General features: G+C 43.0%; 1 protein-coding gene across 1 annotated transcript in view; it reads right to left on the reverse strand.

Moving 5' to 3' along the window:
* Positions 1-296: 296 nt before the first annotated feature.
* The window catches only part of CHRNA7 (cholinergic receptor nicotinic alpha 7 subunit), a 115,187-nt gene continuing 93,773 nt past the window's right edge, over positions 297-21,710 (reverse strand). The window contains exons 4-9 of the mRNA XM_039224344.1: positions 20,308-20,387; positions 13,690-13,857; positions 12,530-12,757; positions 11,468-11,554; positions 8,117-8,226; positions 297-3,892 (exon numbers count right to left, since the gene is read on the reverse strand). Of these exons, the coding sequence (XP_039080275.1) occupies positions 3,374-3,892; positions 8,117-8,226; positions 11,468-11,554; positions 12,530-12,757; positions 13,690-13,857; positions 20,308-20,387 (1,192 nt within the window). The 3' untranslated portion in view covers positions 297-3,373. The remainder of the gene's footprint in view (positions 3,893-8,116; positions 8,227-11,467; positions 11,555-12,529; positions 12,758-13,689; positions 13,858-20,307; positions 20,388-21,710) is intronic.

Genomic DNA, 21,710 nt, shown 5'->3' on the forward strand with positions numbered 1-21,710 from the left:
TTGATATTAATATGAATGAAACTTCAGATTTGAAAGGCATTCTTAGAGAGACAAATGATAAGTAGAAATAGCCCAAAACACTTGGAAGAACTTAGTTTACAAATGAGGTGGCATTTTTATTAAAATGGGGAAAAGACTAACTGTATTACAGAGATACACCATTATATATTTTGTTGGCACAACTGACTAACCATTTGGAGAGAAAACAAATGCATTTATTTTTACCTTCATTTTCTGTAATAAATGAATTCCAGGGAGTAAGACTATGTAAAGGTAAACAAATAAAACCATAAGAATTTAGAGGAAAATATGAGTAAATTTATTTATAATCTCAGAATGGGGAAGGCCTTTTAAAACTGGAAACAAACCCCAGGATCTACTGAGGCAATATGGATAAATTGACAACATAAAACTTAAAACTTTATATATGCTAAGAAATAAATCAATAATAACATCAAAACACAAATAATAAACAAATAAAAATGTTTTCTAAACAAATAAAAATAGTCTCAAGACATAAGACAAAAAAGTTCCAAGGTACACAGGCAAATTAAGAAAAAGCCAAATAACCCAACTGAAAATTGTATAAAGGACATAAATTTACAAAATTGAAATTTCCAAAAACGTATCTGAAAAGGTACTCCATTCATAATAAAATGAACCAAGTCAGAATAACATCGTAATATAATTTGTCACCAGATTAGAAAAAAATATTGTTTGATGATACTCAGTGTTGAGAAAACTGAGAAATTGGTCTTTTCATTACACTCTTGGTAGGTGTATCCATTGATCGGTATTTGGAGGGTAATCTGGCAATACCTACTAAAATGTTAAATGCACATATCCTTAAATTCAGCAATTCCATTTCCAATTTAGAATTTACACCAAGGTATAGTCACAAAAGTATGCTAAGATATAAATCAAGGATGTTAATTACAGATTTTTGTATAAAAATAAAAACTGGAAATACTCTATATGTTCACTAATAGACTAACGAAAGAAATTATATCCACCAAGACAATGGTATGCTAAGCAGCTATTAAGAAGAATGAGGTAGATCTTTATATGTTGTTATGGAAAGATAAAACACTAAGTGCAGAAAGCAAAGTGCAGAGTGCTGTGTGCATAGCATGAATGGTAAAAAAAAAAAAAAAAAAAAAAAGGGAGTCTCTTTCCACACCCCTTTTCTCCTTCTCTTGGCCTCCTTCCCTTTCTTTTTCTTCCTTTCTGGAAATACCTCCTAGTCATCAGAAGCTCATTCATTGGTGGTCCCTGTAGCTATTCATCCTTTTTCTCTTTTCTTTTTCTTTTCACTACATGTGCATCTTTCCTTATTATTACTTTTAAAATGGCAGAGTATTATTTGGGTGGTCAACATATAAACTACTTTTGTTTGCTGTTTTATGTTTTTCTGTATAAAATACAAAACCAAAAGTTTTTTTCCAACCAAAACTGTTGTAGGCATTAATTTTCAGATAGCAGTAACAAATAAAGCATTCCCTTTAGGTATCAAAACACCTCTACTTATTTCTAAAATTGAAAAAATAAACACAAAAAGAAAAGTTTGTGCATTGTTCATCTATCCCATGTAGAATGGGTGAACTCTGAGAACAGCCATGCTCCCAATGGCGTGATGCTGGGATGTCCTTATTTATCAACCTCCTTGTGAACAAGGTGTCCTCTCTGCAGCTGCACTCAGTGCTTATGTGCCCACACACACAGAGCATGCACAAGCCTCCATATTCCTCAGTGCAAACCAATCCATGCACATTACCCAGGAATGAGTGAAATCAATGGCTGAAGAAAGGTATGCAATTTCTTTTGCTCTGAAAATCTAATCTTTTCTCATAATAACATATACCCATCTCAGGGGTTAGAAGAAAATTAAAGATCCCCAGGAGCTCAAAGCCTTCTGCAGTTTTGAGCTCTGAGCAGTTACTAAATGAAACAATAGAAAAGGAGAGATTCTGTCATGTCTCCCTCTGCTGTCATTAAAAAAATAAGGAGAATGGGAAGAGGCAAAGTGACTATTATGGCCTGGATAATGTAGGTGGAGAACCGTGTCACCACATAGGTTTAAAATTAAAGTTTTCCTGGCTTTCAAAACACTTATCTCCAGTGAATTCACCTGTTCAAGCCACCTTTCTGGGCTAACATTGGGGTAGATGAGCTGTGGGGAAGCAGGTCCCTAAAAGCCAGAGACTAGAGTTACAGGTTGTACAGCCACTTTTAGTCTGCTGGCCCCTTCTGCTGACTTCCATTAGCCTTTCATCCAGGAAGGCCACTGGCCACATCATCGCCTTCCCAGTTTATGCCTTACAGGGAACCAGAAGATGTCCCAGACCCTGCCCCTGGTCTTGACACATAAAGAAAAGCTTAGCATATTTTCACTTTATGTTGTGCATCTGTATGGACCCACAAGTTTCTAATACTAATCAACTCTAGTACATGTGGAATATCTAATACATTATTTAAAAAAAAACATAGCTGGTTTAATTTAACTTTAGCTATTACACTGGGCTAGTAATTCTATTAGAACTCTATTTGTCCTTTGGGTGTTTCAGAATAGAGTAGACTCAACTCCCCAGTATCTGGGGGCAGCCCAGAAAATGTGAGGCACCCAGGAGCTATACAATCTCCCTGACTTGCCTGGGTCTAGTCCTAATTTGGAATCAACACACATATGTGTCTGTCCTAATTCCCTCCACAGGGTAGACTGGTAGGACTCAGGCTGGTAAAAGCATAATTTATAAGAGCAACTATGCATCTCTCTCTCTTTCTTTTAAAATGTAAGAACTGTATAAAACTGTTTCTCTCTACCAACTGTCTTTGGTAGAGAAAAATAAAATCTGAATTGCAGAAAACACCAGCAGTTAGGTTTTTAGTTTTAGTTTTGTTTCCTTTGACCAATTGTTTGACTGGATCTAGTGAGTGTAGCTTATTATTATTATTTTCAATCTAGGTTTGTTAACAGGCAAAAGTATATGTTGACTTTTCATGTAGGCTTTCTTGGCAAGTGACATGCAGGCATGCAAAACCAGCTATACAGGCTTCCCCTGGCAGTCCTGAGCCACTTTGACCTCTCTGAAGGGCTCACCTGGCACTGGGGAATAGACAAGACGACCTCTCAGTGGTCCTGGGGACCCTAAGGATGTTCCAACGATATCAAGGAGCCTCTGAGAGGATGAAACAAAAACGTGCTGAGATCCTGTTACTGAACGGTACAAGGAGACTGTAACGACATGACTGACAGCTACGGGTACATCAGTGTCCTCACGTTTAGTGTGACTGTAGGATTAGCACCCCAAATTCTCCCCAAGCTAATGGCATCGCCTGTTTGTGCATTTCCTACATGGTGGAGACCAGAACCAGGTTAAGCAAAGTCTTTGGACACAGCTTCCACGAAGTTTGGGGCGGACATCAGGATGCCGATGGTGCAGATGATGGTGAAGACTGAGAAGGCCATGAGACACAGGCGGTCCACCACGCAGGCAGCAAACTTCCACTCACTGCAGATGGCCTCACTCTCGTCCTGGCAGCGGAAACGGTTGGCGATGTAGCGGACCTCCTCCAAGATCTTGGCCAGGTCTGGGTCCCCCTCAGGGGGTTGCCCACCATGCAGAAGCTGCTCATCGTGCGTGGGGGAGCAGGCCATGCGGCCGCACACGACGCCCGAGTCGGGGGTGGGGGCACAGTGCACACCGTCCAGGCCGCGGAAGCCGATGTAGAGCAGGTTGCCGTTGGTGGTCGGCGGCCCGGTCACCGCGCTCATCTCCACGCTGGCCAGGCTGCAGCGGCGCGGCTTGTGCTGGCAGGCCGGCCGCACCTTGTCCTCCCCAGGCCTCTTCATGCGGAGGAACCATGCACACCAGTTCAGAAGGATGACTCTGGTCTGGGGAGACAATCGAGCAGTTAGCAGGGTGGGCAGTGGACCTCAGCTGATCCTGACACCCCAGCCCTACTTGGTGGACCCCAGGAGTGACAGGCCCCGCTCCTTCCCGGGTGAGTTACCACAGGCAGGTAGTGAAGCCATTCCATGCCTTACAATGGTTGAGTCGAATGTTAGCCTAGAATAAACCAATGCAGAAAGTCCACCTGGGATGGAGTGGCGTTCTTACAGCAATCTCAGGACAGACAAGCAGGTGAGAGGTGAGGATTATTTTAGGAGAGCCCTGACTGAGTTGTGCGAACAAGACCAGTCATTTTCCCTCTCCAATCGTTCCTCAACTGTAACTCGCAGCCATCATACCTACCTGCCTGTGAGGCACCCTAGTGTCCCATGGCATGCCCCTGGAGCTTTTAAAATTTTTTTCAAGGCAACCTTGTGACACCTATCAGATGCTGCATGAATGCCTAACTTGAACCAGTTCAGACTGGTATATCAGATCTCTTGCAATGATGACATATCATTGAAAAGCAGGTTTTTGTTGTCCTGATGAAAAGCAAGTGCCAAGAAAGTCAACATGGGACAGTAAATGAGGGTAGTGTGCCCGTAAGATTTGAGAGGTTGTGCTATGACAACAGGTGCTAAGTGGTCAGGACATAAAGTTGTCCTTATTAAGTTGTTTTGAAGGATGTAACAGAGAGAACCATTAGGGTATTTGTTTTTCTTTTCTTTTTTTTTCCCCCTGGGGGTTGTGAAAAAAAATCCCTGAGACACTAAAGATGCTGTGAACCAGGGAAGTTTAGGAACCTCTAACCTAATTCATGAGGACACAGTGAAGACTGAGTAACATGATATGTGGAAAAGTACTTGGAAAAGTCTAAAGCAGGGATTGGCAGACTTTATCTTTAAAGGGCCACACAATAAAGTCCATAAGGTCTCCATCACAATTACTAGGCTCTGCTATTAACGTGCAAAAAAAAAGTACATAGAAAGCATGTAAGAAACAAACTTGTTTTTTTCTAATAACATTTTATTTGCAAAAAACAGTTGGTGGGCCAGTTTTGACACCATAGTTTGCTGATCTCTGGTTTAAAGTAATTTATATATTGCCCACATGCATATAAGATGCTAGAGAGAAATCACTGATCTTTCTTGTTTTTCCCTTTAATGAAAATAAGGGACCCATGTGAAGCCTCAATCCAGGTTAAAAAATAAATTCCTAGACAAGTGTGAAAAATGGCCTCTCTCCCTGAAATTATCCTGATATTGATTTTAATTTTGGTTTATGATTGTGGGCGAACTCCATCAGCAACATAGCAGGTATGTTTTCCATCTGTAAGTTTAGGCAGTAAGTTGTCAAGTTCATGCCTGCGGCACTTTCTTGGTAATCGTTTTTATAACATCTTATCAGAGATAACTGCAATAGACTGGTCTGGAGACAGGCAATGAAAGAACAAGAAGGCGTAAGAGCAGGTTCACTGCAGCTGTAAAGATAACCTTGTGTTCATAGCAGATAACACTCTATATATCCTGCCCACACTCTATGGACAAACCTCCAGAGCCTGGAAAGGCCTATTTACAGACCCTGGAGGATTTTCTGTGATCATTAAGAGGCAAGGAACACATGGCCTGACATGTGTCCCTCCATAGGAGGCTCCTAAGACATGCCATTTCACTTGGGCCTCTCAGGGGTTCTGTGAATGGAGTATAATACCCCCATTTTACAGATAAAGAAATGGAAGCTTCAAAGACGCTAATAAATTAGCTCAACGTCACATAGTAAGCAAGTTACTTATGTGTTTAGCCTTCCACAGCCTCATCCATAAAAGGGTCTACAATGTCTTCCTCAAAACACCTGTACCTTCAGTCCACCCTTCATCCCCACTTTGAAGGCACGGGGAAGACTGAACCAGAGCTCAAGGGAGTGCAGTGGGCAATGAATGTGTCCAAACTCAGAGGGAACTGTGCACATGGAGAACTAAGGCCAGGCGTGTGTGTGTGTGTGTGTGTGGTGGAGGTGGTGGAGAGTTGTCTGTGCATACCTTGGGGCACATCTCAAACTAATATGATACACACTGCCAAGTCTACTTTGAATTCCATGGCCTGAATCATTAGCTTTCAAGGCTAAAGCATCTCAAAAGATGAAATTATCCTCTTGGCACTTATCAAACTGTGCTCATGACCTCTTCTAGTAGGTTATGGTTTTGTATCTGGCTGTGCAAATGTCACATAATGCCACTGCACTGGCAGTATCTTCTTCATAGCAACACATCATAATAAAAGTTCCTTGGAGGCTGTTTATGTTCCAAATATACACAGAAAGAAAAATGCATAGCCTATATAAATTGAAAGCAAGACGTATAAGCTCCATATTTCATTTGCAGCCATTGGTTTGGACACACTTATGCTGAGAGATGAATAATTAGCATATGGTCTTAATTTAGATTGGTGGTTCAGTTGGTTAGGCATCTGACTTTGGCTCAGGTCATGATCTTACAGTTTGTGAGTTTGAGCTCCGTGTCAGGCTCTGTGCTGACAGCTAGCTCAGAGCCTGGGGCCTGCTTCAGATTCTGTGTCTCCTTTTCTCTCTGCTCCTCCCCTGCTTATACTCTCTCTCTGTGTCTCAAAAAACAAACAAACATTAAAAAAATTTTAAAGATATTTTTCTGGATACTAAAGTACTACCAGGTCACTAAAAATGGTTTCCTTCATGTCTTAAACGTAAGAAATAATGTCTTTTTAGTTTTACATTTGCAAAATTAAACACTTGAAGGATAATGGAGGAATTAATTAAAATGGCCATCAGTACTGGTGGTGGAGGCAGAGTGAGGGACAGGGAAGAGAGCCAATATCCTTCCGTATGATTTTACTTTTATTTCGACTTGGAGACGCGTAAATGCATTACCTATTTCAAATGGATGGGTGGGTAGACAGGTGTATCAAGGTTATAAAAGTCAGAAGAGAATGTAGGTGAATGTGGACAGATGTGTCCCAGGTTTTAATGGGAAAACAAACCATGACTGCAGTGGTGTGACATGAGTGGGAGATAACACTGTTTTTGGGAGCTCACTCCACTGCTGATGCAATGAGCTATAGGAGAAAGTCTTTGTTAAGTGTAAGAATTTGCTACGGAAAAGAATCTAAGAGGACACAGTAACTTGGTAAAGCCATTTTTAAAGTAGTTTTTCTTAAGTTCATTTTTGGGTAACTGTAAATTAGTGTACCATGAATATTTTTAGAAGGTCTGAAAACTCCCTGTTGCTGGAGGTCACAAAATGTGTCTTACTTCTTGCAGCTGTGTTTAGCAAGCTGGTGAGTCCCAGACTCCTTTCTGAGCTTGGATGCAAGGTTACAGGTCTCCAAAGAAAACAATCTTGTTTTTACATCAGAGGCTCTGTTAGCTCCTGCTGTCCCTAGGCAATACTCTCTGGACAAAAAGACTAGAAGGTTTGCAGAGCCCAAGTAAGCATCTTGGGTGGGGGGAATCCCTCCCCTCCCTTGGGTGTTGTCACACTGTGCTGAGGTGAGGAAAGCCCAGGCCCCATGTGGCCCCAATCAAGGTTCCCTGAGTGTAAGGTGAGTTTCAGAAACTGAACTCCAAAGGAGCACAGCGCATGACTGGGTAAGCATCAGCCCACATCCCAGTGACAAGCAAGTGCTGGGGAGGTGTGTCATGCTCTGGGCTGACACAACAGACTGCTATATTTTATCATTTATTTTTCATCCTTTTGCTTTTATCCTATACTCTCTTCCCACTGGCAACCATTAACCTTTATTTTATAGGCCTGTGGTAAGCTTACATTCCTACATGTATTGGCTACACAGATTATTACGTGGCTCACTCTCTCTTACCCTTTTACTCTTCATTCTGTTTGGAAGATGGCTGTGTGCTTATCTCCTGGATACTTCCAAGCACTGCACAGTTCTCCATAGCGGACATGCAAAAAGTAGCTTTATAAACATTATGGTAGCAAAATGTGCAGAGCAGTCAGTGTGTGAGCCCTCTTCTGGGATGTCCAATTGCAAGAACAGTGCCTTGAGAGCGTAAGACCATGCTCACCGGAACTGTAGTCCACATACAGATCATGCAATAATGCAGATAGGAGAAATATGGCTCTTTGTTTAGGAATTCTGGGCTGTTTGCAAGATTTTTAAGATAGATAAATCATCCCTAGAGTGTCCCTTGGGGAGGGTCATGACTCCTTGTGGTGAAGGGCAGGAGGAACGCACCCACTTGGGCATCTTGCCGCCATCGGGGTCATGGTGGTGATACTGCAGCACAATCACCGTCACAACCACGGAGAGGCCCACGATGATCATGGTGCTGGCAAAGTACTGGGCTGTGGAGACAAGAGACGCAGGGTGAGACCTGGGGCCTCCATTGTACAAGTATCACAGGGTGGAAGGCAGACCCAGATGGCGGTGCCTGACTGCCTCGGGCTGGGTGGTGAAGCCTAGAGCCAGGCAGGGCCACCTCCAGGCCTGCAGATCCTCATTCACATTCTCAGAAGACAGAGGTCATCCCAGAGCACAGAGACCTGCTTTACTGTCCATGCAAGCAGTCTGGTTTACCTAACCGCACTGTTTTGAACTTTGTCCACCGCCTCCTTCAGTGAGGGCTAATAGAACCCCACTGGATGCTGAAAATGTTGTTCCCGGGATAAAGGATGTGGACTTTCATGGAACTGAAAACACCTGGGTGGTGATGGTGTGGTCACCACAGGGATAACTGTAGGCTGTCGATGTGCTGGGGTGAGGACAGACCCAGGGCAAACCTGGGCATCATCAGCTGGATATGAGGCCTGGATACCTAGTATTAGTGGAGAAAATGAGACGGGGTTCCTGCTAGCTCGGTCAGTTAAACATCTGGCTCTTGATTTAGGCTCAGGCCATGATCTCATGATTCATGAGTTCCAGCCCCACATCAGGCTCTGCACTGACAGCATGGAGCCAGCTTGGGATTCTCTCTGTCCCTCTCTCTCTGCCCCTCCCCTGCTCACTTGCTTTCTCTCTCTCTCAAAATAAACAAAGAAACAAACATCTAAAAACAAAAACGTGAAGAAAATGAGTCTGGCCCCATTTAATGAGAGATAGGAGGAGGTGCCAGTTGTGTGAGGAAGACATGGAAGGCAGTGACTTTCCAGGAGAACCTTAGCTTCAGCTCCAGTGGGCAAGGATGCATTTCTCCATCTTGGCCCTGAGAAGGAGCAGTATAGAGCATCCAAACCAGCCCTCTCCCAACCCCCTGTCCCCATCCAGTGGCTTCCATCTGTGAGTTTACACAGGCTACTCAGCCTGTCTGGGATTCAGGTTCTTCACCAGTATAACAGGGATAGTAATGCCTTCTTAGCAGGGTTGATGCAGGAATTAGCAATCATATGAGCCCAGAATCTAGAAGAAATTCTGACACAGGGAAGACATTCCTTGAGTGTCAACTCTTATTATTAAAACTTTGGTGTGGCTTTCAGCTCAAGAGGTGTGAGGTCTAAGCAAAAGACATTCTGGGGCAAAAGCTAAGAGCACAGCCATACAGCTGGTTAAGAACACTTCCTTCTCTCTAGGCAGGAAAGAACTCACTGCCCCACTGTGGGGGCTTAGAGGTGCCTTGGTGAGGAGTTGCCAAAAATAGACATTTGAGGCTTAAAGTTAGCACCAGGAATTTCTAAGAAGGAGAAGGGTAGTAAACAAAGCTCTTGCTGGTGTGGGCTGAATTGTGGCCTCCTTAAATTTATATGTGGAAGCTCTACCCCTAGTTCCTCAGATTGTGACTCTATTTGAAGACCAGCCTTTAAAGAGGTGATTAAGAGGGGCACCTGGGTGGCTCAGTTGGTTGAGCTTCCAACTTCAGCTGAGGTCACGATCTCACAGTTTGTGGGTTTGAGCCTCACGTCGGGCTCTGTGCTGGCAGCTAGCTCAGAGCCTGGAGCCTGTTTCAGATTCTGTGTCTCCCTCTGTCTCTGACCCTGCCCTTCTCTCTCTCTCTCTCTCATAAATAAATAAAAACATTAAAAATTAAAAAAAATAAAGAGGTGATTAAGTTAAAATGTGGTCCTTAGAGTGAGATCTGATCCAATATGACTGGTGTCCTTATAAGAAGGGGAAATTTGGACACACAAAGGGGTACCACGGATGCACCCAGAGAGGAAAGACCAATATGAGGACACAGCAAGATGGGAGTTATCTGCAAGTCAACCAGAGGCTTCAGAAGATCTCAAACCTGCTAGCACCTTGAGCTTGGTCTTCCAAGAACTGTAAGCAAATATATTTCTGTTGTATAGGCCGTCCAGTCTCTGAAATTTTATTGTGGCATTTCTAGAAGACTAATACAATGACCTGTGGAAGTATCTGGGGTCAAAGGATCCCACAGATGAAATCTCAACAACAGAGATCAGAAGTCAACAGCATCCCATCTTTCTAGACATAGGCTATGCATCATCCATGGCTTTTCCCCATTTGGTTCATTGGTCAAGGCAGGGTCTGCCAACTGCCTCCCATGGAGTGCTTTCTGCTGAAAGTGTCTATTGAAAGTATTGTGTTGGAAGGTAGAAAGAATGGAGTCAGACCCTCAAGTTGAAACATGTTTCCTTGCTCTCTGGATGGTACTGAGAGAAATAGGAACACTCACAAAGGCTTTTCATACCAACAATTTATCTTTCTGGCCAAACTATTACACATTAAGGGAACTCCACAAGGATGAACCTTGGGTTTTTAGTTCATGAAGCCTGGAAGTATCCATATAAGCTCCCCTACTCCTGTCCTTCCTAACTAACCACACAGGGAGGCCCTCAGGTGGCACGGGTCAACAGAAATAATCATAGACTCCATTCCTGTTTCTGATCTCCATCACCAAACTGGGATTCTCATATTAAGCCTAATATCCACTGTCAGAATGTTTGCTTCCCATTATCAAAACTGGCTTGGAGGTCTGAGTCACCCCTGACCAGGAATAGAACTCTGGCTGCAGTGGCAAGCCAATCCTAACCACTAGATCACTGAGCACCCCTTTACATGTTTTTATTTATTCCAATCCAGGGAGGGGTGTAGCAACAAGAGATTCTAGCTTCTATTTCTGTCATCCTGCCCTAGGCAGAAGGTCATGCCTTACATCTGTCTTGGCTAAAATAGAAATATATTTGTCCATTTTACATTTCCTCACAAGCTTTAACTTTATACAGAGACATTAAGGTATCTCAGGAAGCAATGGCTAAGAGTTAAAATGTGAGCTCATCACATGTTGACAAGAAATTTCTGGAAAAACAATGACTCAAGGTAAAGTAACAAATCTCTAATGGCAAAATATCTGGCTGCCTAACAAACGTGAGGGGAAGAACTATGGAAGGATGGATGCATTTCTGGACCTTCAAGCCAAACAAAGCTAGACTCCCCACACTCCCCTTACATGTGCCCAGGTGAACAAAATGGGTCACTGATTAGTTATAGCAAGTTACTCCTTATGGCAAAGAGGGGACTAGGTGGCTCTTAAGGACACAGAGGACAGGTTTATGTTCTGTTCCTGTGCGAGGAAATTCAGGGCACTCTCTATGAGCCTATGTCTTCAAGAGAGGCCCAACACTTGCTTACCTATCAAGGGTACCGAGTCAGATGTTGCAGGCATGATCTCGGCTACCAGCAACATGAAGACAGTAAGAGAGAGTAAAACTGTTATCCCTGAAACATAAACACAGTGGTTCTTGAGACAGAACAGATTTTAAGGCCTCAATTCTGCTTAACTGTGCCTAACCTGACATTCAAAGAACTAGAGGGGTATGAGGGAGGAGTCAGTGACATCCTGAAATCAGATGCAGGATTCTCTGTACATATAAGCATGGCCATTTTTTCTGGGGATCTCACATCATTTACCAGAGTCCTAGATAGAGATAAGTTTAGGAGCCAGAATTTTAGAACAACAATACAAAATGAACTACTGAATTCAACACATGTCTCATTTTCTTTATTGTATTAGGATCGAGAGGTAGCTTCATATAGCAGGAAAAAAAAAACCAAAAACATGAAAATCAAAGATCTGGCTTTTGGTCTTGACTTTGCTATTTACTCGAATAAGTCACTTAACATATTTGAGCCTTGCACTTAATATATGGGTTTGAGGATGATTTTCTACATTTACTAAGTATGATCTTTGGTGACTCTTTAAGATGTTGAGAAATTCATTTAACCTTCCAATTCTTAGTTTTCTTATCTTTGAATTGAATCTAAGGAACCACCCTATGTAGGAAATATACAGATGCAAACTGGTACTAAACTGTTTTCTGTCCATAACAAATGCTGTTGAGCTGCCACCAAGGAACAGGATGGGGTGGCAGGAGAGGAGAAAGCAAAGTCCCTCAGGACAGAACCCAGTAGTCTCTTCATGGGCATTTCCATCTTCTATGTAAGATCATAGGATCCTATGGATTTTCAAGAGGGCATGGGCATCCAGCATGGAGCCTAGATCAGGAGCCTGTGACGTTGGGGAGACGCCTGAGCTGGCAGATCAGTGTGTAATGCACCAATAAGGCTCTGCAACATCTCTGCATCCAGAGCTGCAACACATCCTGCACTGTTCATAGTGATCCCTACAGTGCTTACCTGGAGGCCAGGACTCCCGTCCTGTCGCAGACTCCCACCCAAGATCAGGACACTTACCCAGGGAAATTTTCTCCCCAGAATCTGCAGGGAGCAAGAAGACAAGGAGGGCCAGTGCAGAGATGAGCACACAGGGGATGAGCAGGTTGAGGCCATAGTAGAGTGTCCTGCGGCGAATGGTCACTGTGAAGGTGACGTCTGGGTACGGCTCTTTGCAACACTCATAGAACTTCTCACTCCGCTTGCCTGGGATTCCTCCATGAGCAGGGGGTAGGAAGGAACCATTGTCTGAATAAAATTACCCTGCTTGTTTATTTTAATGAGCATATCACACAAACGACCATGGGGTTTGTTGAGTGCTAAAAACCTGGATAATCAGTGTTTGAATAAACTCTTTCTGGTTTATTAGAGTTGTATAGTAATATCTTAGTGATATTGGAGCAAATGGGGAGAAACTTTTTAATGGATTAGAATTAGATGTGGTATATAGTGGATGTTTGTGTCCCCACAATATTTATATGTTGAAATGCTAACTCCCATAGTGATGATATTTGGAGATAGGGCCTTTAAGGGGAGCAGAGTTCTCATGCATGGAATGATTGCCCTTATAAAAGAGACCCAGACAACTCCTTTGTCTTCTCTGCTATGTAAGAACACAGCAAGAAGATAGCTATCTATGAACCAGAAAGCAAGCTCTCAGCAGACACCATATCTGCCAGTGCCTTGATCTTGAACTTCTAGCCTCCACAACTGTGAGAAATAAATTTCTGTTGTTTATAAGCCACCTAGTCTATGGTACTCCATTATAGCAGCCTGAAGGGACTAAGACACCAGGATTATAAACAATACATTATAATCTTTACACCATTATAAATGTAATTATTGTTTTTCTGTTTAAAATCATCAAATATAGTATCCCATGAATTGCAATTTACTGTCCAGCCTGATTTTAGGAATGGAGCAGAATCTAATAATATAGTGATGCCTATACTAGCACTGACTTGTTTAAATAACTACACACTTGTCATGGAAAGCACTGAATCTTCTAATTGTTTTTTGTTTCTCATTGTATAGCTCTCAGTAAATTATAGAGATTGCTGCAGGGTTCAATAAATGCTCACACTGACAAGCACAGTGGAAAATCCCAAACTTTTAAAGCCAGTACAGGAATAAAGTGGCTTTCTACAAGGATTCTGGTCTTATGTCTTTGCTAGACTTACCCACAAGGTCCCATTCTCCATTTGGGATATAACCACTGATATCTGCCTCTTGCATCTGTAGATCCAAGGACCACCCTCCATAAGACCAGGACCCAAACTTGAGTTTGCACTGCTGCACATCAAAGGGGAACCAGCGCACATCAATGTAGCAGGAGCTCTTGAATATGCCTATGTGGGCAATGAAAACAGTCAGAAAAACCAAAATGGAAGGTGACTGAGCTGTGCTTTAAATACACAGCTGGTGGGAATGTAATTGGTGCAGTCATTATGAAAACAGTATGGAGAGTCCTAAAAAAAATAAATAAATAAAAAGTAGAACTACTATATGGTCCAGTGATCCAACTTCTGGGTATATATCTGAAGGAAATAAAATCATTATCTGGAAGAGATATCTTCACTCCCATATTCATTGTGTTCACTGCAGCATTATTTGCAATAGCCAAGACATAGAATCAACCTAAGTGTTCATTAATGGATGAATGAATAAAGAAAAAGATTATAAAATCTCTCTCTCTCCTCTCTTTTTCTCTCTCACTAGATAGTACTATTCAGTCTTAAAAAAAAGATGGAAATTTCACCATTTGCAATAACATGGATGAAGCTGGAGAGTATTATGCTAAGTGAAATAAGCCAGACAAAGACAAATACTATATGATCTCATGTGTAGATTTTGAAAAAAAAATGAAACAATTGAACTCACAGAACTATTGAGTTGACAGGGTCTGGGAGAGGTGGGGAAATGGAGAGGGGTTGGTCAAAGGGGCAATCTTTCAGTTAAAAGATGAGTAAGTTCTAAGGCTCTTAATGTACTACATGGTGACTCTAGTTAAAAATATTGTATACTTGAAATTTGCTGAGAGAGGAACTTAAACATTCTCTTGGAAAACAAAATAAAACCAAACCCAGCCATGTGAGGTGATAGATATGTTAACTTGATTGTGGAAATAATTTTACAATGTACATTAAGTCATCATGTTGTACACCTCATTACATTTTCATTTGCCCACTGTACTTCAATAAAGCTGGAAAATTTTAAAATAAACATAATACATTTTAAAATATAAAAAACATAGGGGCACCTGGGTGGTTCAGTCGGTTAAGTGTCTGACTTCAGCTCAGGTCATGATCTCGCGGTTCCTGAGTTCGAATCCTGTGTTAGGCTCTGTGCTGACAGCTCAGAGCCTGGAGCCCATTTCAGATTCTGTGTCTCCCTCTATCTCTGCCCCTCCCCCCTCACAGTCTCTCTCTTCTTCAAAAATAAACATTTAAAAATTTAAAATATATATTTAAAAATTTAAATATAAATACATATATACATACATACAAAGCAATCCCTTGGTTTCTATCCTCATATGCTGTGCATAATATGCAGCGCCTAGTCTTCATTGCCTGAGAAAGGGCTGGTGAGTTAAACTATACATTTCTGTGTCTATGTGTGCTTGTGTGTCTTTTTTGGTGGAGGACAGCATGAACATTTTCCTTAGGTTAAAAAATGAGAAAATACTTGGTTTTCTAGAAATATATGTGGGGGATAATTTTAACTAGTTTACATTCTAGAGTAAGGACAGAACAAAGACTGGTAAATTTAAGTTGAAGATTCAGTGCTTGAGGGCAAGTGAGAGTTTCCACTGAAAGGAGTAATTCCAGGTTAAGGCAAGTTGGGAGTGAATTTCTGGCCACATCACAGAGAGGAAACCAGATAAACCCTTCCAGCAATTTATGTCCATGTGTTCCTCCCTGCCCAGAAAAAGGCTGGAAGGCAAGAGAAGGCACAAAGAGCTAACTAAGGGTGCCTCCATTCCTGGGGAGTCACCTCTGTACATTTTTGCTACTAAATTTTAAAAAGCCTGGGTGGCTCAGTGGGTTAAGTATCTGACATTGGCTCAGGTCATGATCTCATGGTTCCTGGTTTGGAGCCCCGTGTTAGGCTCTGTGCTGACAGCCAGTTCAGAACCTGGACCCTGTTTCAGATTCTGTGTCTCCTCTCTCTGACGGTCCCCTGCTCATGCTCTCTCTCTCAGAAATAAATAAAACATTAATTTTTTTTAAATAAAATGAATGAATGGAGGTGGCACGTGGGTGGCTCAGTTGGTTAAGCGTTTGATGTCAACTCAGGTCATGATCTCCCAGTTAGTGAGTTCGAGCCCTGCTCACAGCCCAGAGCCAGGAGCCTGATTCAGATTCTGTGTCTCCCTCTCTCTCTGCCCCTCCTCTGCTCATGCTCTGTCTCTCTCTCTCTATCAAAAATAAATAAACATTAAGTTAAATGTTATTAAATTTATTCCTTTTTAATTTAAAAAAGTGAATGGAGGAAGGGATGTAACAGCCTTGCAAACACCAACCCTCACCCACAACCAAGTCAGGAAAGGATAATAACTTCCTGTCCCCTCAAGTTCCTTTAAGTATGATGTTCAGTGTTACACCCAATGTTCATGGGCGTCTGGAAATCATTACAGACACTGCCCTCCCACTAATGCACTAGATCCTCTCAAACCTATGTTGCCTGTAGAAAATGTAACTCTGTAACTGAATTATTCCATTTCTATGAAATAGCCAGAGAAAGAGAATCTCCAGAGACAGAATTTAGATCAATGGTGGCCTGAAACTGGCAGTAAGGATGGGATTAACTGCAGATCAGCAAAAAGGATCTTTTCGGGGTGATAAAAATGTTCTAGGAGTGCCTGAGTGGCTTAGTCAGTTAAGCGTCTGACTCTTGGTTACGGCTCAGGTCATGATTTCATGGTTGGTAAGAGAGAGCCTCATATTGGCTCTACACACTGATAGCATGGGGCCTGCGTGGGATTGTCTTTCTCCCTCTCTCTCTGCCCGTCCCTTGCTTGCACTTTTGCTCTCAAAATAAATACACTTAAAAAAAGTCCTAACACAGCAACATGCAGAAGAATGAAACTAGATCATTTTCTCACACCATGCACAAAAATCAATTCAAAATGGATAAAGGACCTGAACGTGAGACAGGAAACTATCAACACCCTAGAGGAGAAAGCAGGAAACAACCTCCTTGACCTCCACCGCAGCAACTTCTTACTTGACACATCCCAAAAAGCAAGGGAATTGAGAGCAAAAATAAACTGTTGGGACCTCATCAAGATTAAAAGCTTCTGCACAGCAAAGGAAACAACCCAGAAAATTAATAGGCAACCAACGGAATGGGAAAAGATAGTTGCAAATGACATATCAGATAAAGGGTTAATATCCAGAATCTATAAGGAACTCACCAAACTCCACGCCCGAAAAACAAACAACCCAGTGAAGAAATGGGCAGAAGACATGAACAGACACTTCTCCAAAGAGGACACCCAGATGGCCAACAGACACATGAAACGATGCTCAGCATCCCTCCTCATCAGGGAAATACAAATCAAAACCACACTGAGATACCACCTCATGCCAGTCAGAGTGGCTAAAATGAGCAAATCAGAGAACTCTAGATGCTGGCGAGGATGTGGAGAAACGGGCACCCTCCTGCACTGTTGGTGGGAATGTAAACTGGTACAGCCCCTCTGGAAAACAGTGTGGAGGTTCCTCAGGAAACTAACAATAGAACTCCCCTATGACCCAGCAATAGCACTGCTAGGAATTTACCCAAGGGATACAGAAATGCTGAGGCATAGGAGCACATGTACCCCAATGTTCATAGCAGCACTCTCCACAATAGCTAAAACATGGAAAGAGCCTAAGTGTCCATCAACAGACGAATGGATCAAGAAGATGTGGTTTATCTATACCATGGAATACTACATGGCAATGAGAAACAATGAAATCTGGCCATGTGTAGCAACATGGATGGACCTTGAGGGTGTTATGCTGAGCGAAATAAGTCAGGCAGAGAAGGACAAATACCATATGTTTGCACGTATAGGAGGATTAGGAGGAACTTGACGGAGGACCAAGGGGGAGAAGAAGGGCGGAAATGGTGGGGGAAAGGGAGAGAGGCAAACCATGAGAGACTCTTGAATGCTGACAAAAACTGAGGACTGATGGATGTGGGGGGGAGGGGGGGATGGGCATGAAGGAGGGCACTTTGGGGATGAGCACTGAGTGTTATGTAGAAACTAATTTGACAATAAACTATTTGTAAAAAAAAAAAAAAGTCCTAACACTAGATTGTGGCAATGGTTGTACAACTCTATGAATTCACTAAAAATCACTGAATCATGCATTTAAAATCAGTGTATTGTATGATATGTAAATTAGAGTTCAGTAAAGCTGTTATAAAAATATGAAAGAGAAAAGAAGGTAATTTCACAACCAAGCCTCTATTTCAAATCGTGCACCTAAAACATTTTTTTTGCCTGTGCTTAGTTGCATGAACAGAACAACACCCCATATCTGTTCTACATGACCCCAGGGCATAGACTTTCTGCCCCAGGCCAGAAAGCTCCAAACTGCTCCTGCCAATGTAGGGGAGACTCCCACATTCACAGCACAACATGCCTGTCCCTACCAGGCGCCTGGGGCCATGGAGGTTGGGACACAGGAATGAAGCCCCAGAGGGGGCTACTGCACATAGGCAGCTTGGGGCTCAGGAGTGCTGCTTCTTGTAGCTGAAAATAGCTTCAGCCTTCAAAACAATCTGTAGCACCATATTCTTGTATACTGATGACTACTGGAGATCGTTTTTTAAAATAGCCCTTGTAATAGAAGCTGCAACTCAAAGGCTGGTGAAAAAAGAATGTGCATGTGATGGAAAGCTCATCCCACAGCCTCAGTCCCCAAGGGGCCTACTGTTAAGTGAAAACCCTGCTTGGGCCAGGTGAGGGGTGAAGGAACTGGGGAAAGTAACATAGAAGCACATACTTTAAGATAGAAAACCTGAAGATCTTTAGCTATTCAGTCTATACAAACATTATTGGGAGTTACCTGCCTTTGATAGGCTTAATCATGCACACATTCATTTATGGACAGGTGGGCCAGGCACCTGGTTGATTACTGGTTGTTCTAAGGTGTATAAACATGGAATCTGACCATGAGATGCTTATCTTCCGCTAATGAGGAAGAGCATGTAAGCAGCAACTCAGGAGGCAAGGCCAGTTTTGCTGTGCTGTGAAATCAATCAGAAGGTATACGTGTGATGTATAGTGTGTGTGTTATGTGGGGGTGTGTGGTTGGTGTGTGGATATGTGTGAGAGAGGTATGTATGTGGGAATGTGGGGTTTATGGTATGTCTGTGGGGTATAATGTGTGTGTGTGTGTGTGTGTGTGTGTTGTGGGGGCATGGTAGGTGTGTGGGTGTGGTGTGGTGTGTGTGTGGGGGGGCTGGTGTGGTGGGTACATGTGTATGGGGGGAAGTATGTATGTGGGAAGTATATGTGGTGTTTGTGCTGTGTAATATGTGTATGTATGTGGTATGCAGGGGGTGGTAGGTGTGTGGATATGGTATGGTGTATATCTGTGTGTGTGTGTGTGTGTGTGTGTGGTATAGTGTAGTGTGTGTCTGTGGAGTGGCTGTGGTGTGTTGTATGAATGTGTTTTGAGAAGGTATGTATGTGGGGTGTGTATGTGTGATGAGTGTGGTGTGTAGTGTATGTGCATGTGTGTGTGTTTGTGGTGTGTGTGGGGTAGTAGGTGTGTGGATATGATATAGTGTGTGTAGGTGTGTGTGTGTATGTGAGAGGTGGTAGGTGTGTGGATATGCTGTGGTGTATGTATGGGGGGAGGTATGTATGTGAGATTTATTTGTGGTATGTGTGGTGTATAATGTATATTGTGTATGTGGTGTGCAGGGGATGGTAGGTGTGTGGGTATGGTGTGGGGTGTGTGTGTGTGTGTGTGTGTGTGTGTGTGTGTGTGTGTGTTGGTGGTGAGGTGGGAGGTGGTTGCAGATTGCCTAGGAGCAGGAAGTTAAATAGTTGCAGTGGGGGAGATAATCCTGGAAAAGAACATGTAAAAATTCATCTCAAAGATTTTTAAAATTCTGTTAATGCCTCAAAGCACTAAAACCCAGATTCCCTGTGCTCTATATTATTCAGTGAACAGCCAGGGCCCAGTGAATTGACAGAAATGATGGGCTGGTGGGAAAAAAAATCAATCTCAGGAAGCAGTTAACCATCAATTGGTTGGGAAAGAGAAGAGCAGCTCAGTTAGGAATGAGTCACTGATGAGTCCTGCTTTGAAATCACTTGCCAGTTATTTCCAACACACAAGTGCTCTTGAACACACACACACTCAAGAAGCCAGCAAGCCCACCATCCTTCCCCAACACCTGGAAAGCAGCACCTGCCAAGATTTGCAGTCTAATGGGAGAGGAAATGGCAAGCTGAAACATGGGTGGAGGGAATGGCCGGGGTGTTTGGCTTGCAGGTTGTAAGGAGAACTGGAAATGACTTGACAAGGTGGACTTGTTTTCACTGTGGGTTAACTTTAAAGAACACAAGGCACCCAATAAGGGCATGCCACTGAAGACAGGTTGAGCCATGACCCAGTGACAAAAAAGGGAAAGATGGCATCATCATGTTCAGGAAATATGTGCAAGTACACATGAAAGAAAGCAGGAAGGGGTGAGAGTGAATGAGGCAAAAGATGCCCACCACTTGCATGAGCAACCATCGAGACTGGCACCCCAAACTCACCAAAATTGTCTGAGGAAGTAGATCTTACCTGGAGGGAGGTACTGGCAATGCCCAGAAGAATTAACTAACACATTGGTGTGGAATGTGGCATCAAATCGCTCATCAGCACTAGAAACACAAAAAGGATTTCATGAGTCAACACAGCCAGCCAGTGGATCTCCCGTGCCCTTAGGCCTGTCATGACTGCAGCTGGAATAGCTCTGACAGATGCTACTATTTGTGCTTGGAACATGATGACACCATTCACAGCTGGCTTGGGAGATCTCAGAGCAGAGGTTCGTAGAAGCCAATGTCCACCACCACCCCCTCATTTCATATGAACTGTGATTTTCATATGTACATAAAACAAAGTTCTTAGCAGAAGTTAATCCTGAAGACAATTTCATAGGACATGAGCAGATGAGAAATTTCTGTCTATCTGTAGGGTGGAAGCTCTCTGCCACTGAGAGCCCCATGCAGGCATGGATTTTGATTCACTGTACTCAAAGCTCCAGTCCCAGTCTCCTGAATGCACCCAATGCTTGGCTGATGCTTATTCTATACATCATGAATGACTAAAGCTATAAGCTCAGGAAGTTGCTGGGCACAGGCAGAGCCCAGAGACATTCTGAGCTCCATGATTAGCAATGACCATAAGGCGGGCAAGTGAAAAGAGAAGAATTAGGTACAAGTTTTAGACAGATGCTCCCCAGCCCCCTCCCTGCCCATGTTCAGAACCTCCTGCAGATAGGAGTTACCAAATTCTATAAAGGGAATGGGAGGAAGACACAAAACAGGAAGAAAGAACAATTAAAGCCAACAGCCCTTATTATTCATGTCTTTAATTTTCTGTATTCTGATGCTTTGCTGACCCTGGATGAACTATGTCCCCCTTACAGTCCCAGGTTAGCCAGTTCCCAGAGATAGCAGACAACTTGCTCACCAGTGCATGTCTCAAATGCAAACCACCCCAGCCACCTCCTATATCAGGGTTTCATATTCCAGGCCTCCTTCCCTCTGCCCTATTAACCCAAGGGCCAGGTACCACACAGCTAGGGACAGCTTGTATCATCCAGAGCCCACTGAAATTATTCACACTGGACAATCTTAACTCTGCTCACCCTGCCTCACCAGTTCCATTCCAAGGAAACCACAATAAAGGCTCTTGCCCATGTTTCCCCTTCACTCCCTCTGCCTCCTGACCCACCCCGGTGCTTTCCTGTGTGGGTTTGCATGGTGTGCTCTGCCTCTGGTTTCTAGGGAACTGTGAGTAAAAACTGCTTCCTTCATGACAGCTACTTCTGTGTCTGAATCTCTTAGCATACCTCATTAAAACAAATCCTGGACATCCTTAAATAAAAAGAAACAGAACTCCCTCAAGAAAATATAGGCAGCCATCAAGATGTTAGCACCACGAAGTTAAGTTCCTCTCTTTTAGCAACTGGGGGACCT

The sequence above is a fragment of the Hyaena hyaena genome, unplaced genomic scaffold (genome assembly GCF_003009895.1).
Source record: "Hyaena hyaena isolate Hyena2069 unplaced genomic scaffold, ASM300989v1 scaffold_1611, whole genome shotgun sequence".
NCBI classification, from domain to species: Eukaryota; Metazoa; Chordata; class Mammalia; order Carnivora; family Hyaenidae; genus Hyaena; species Hyaena hyaena.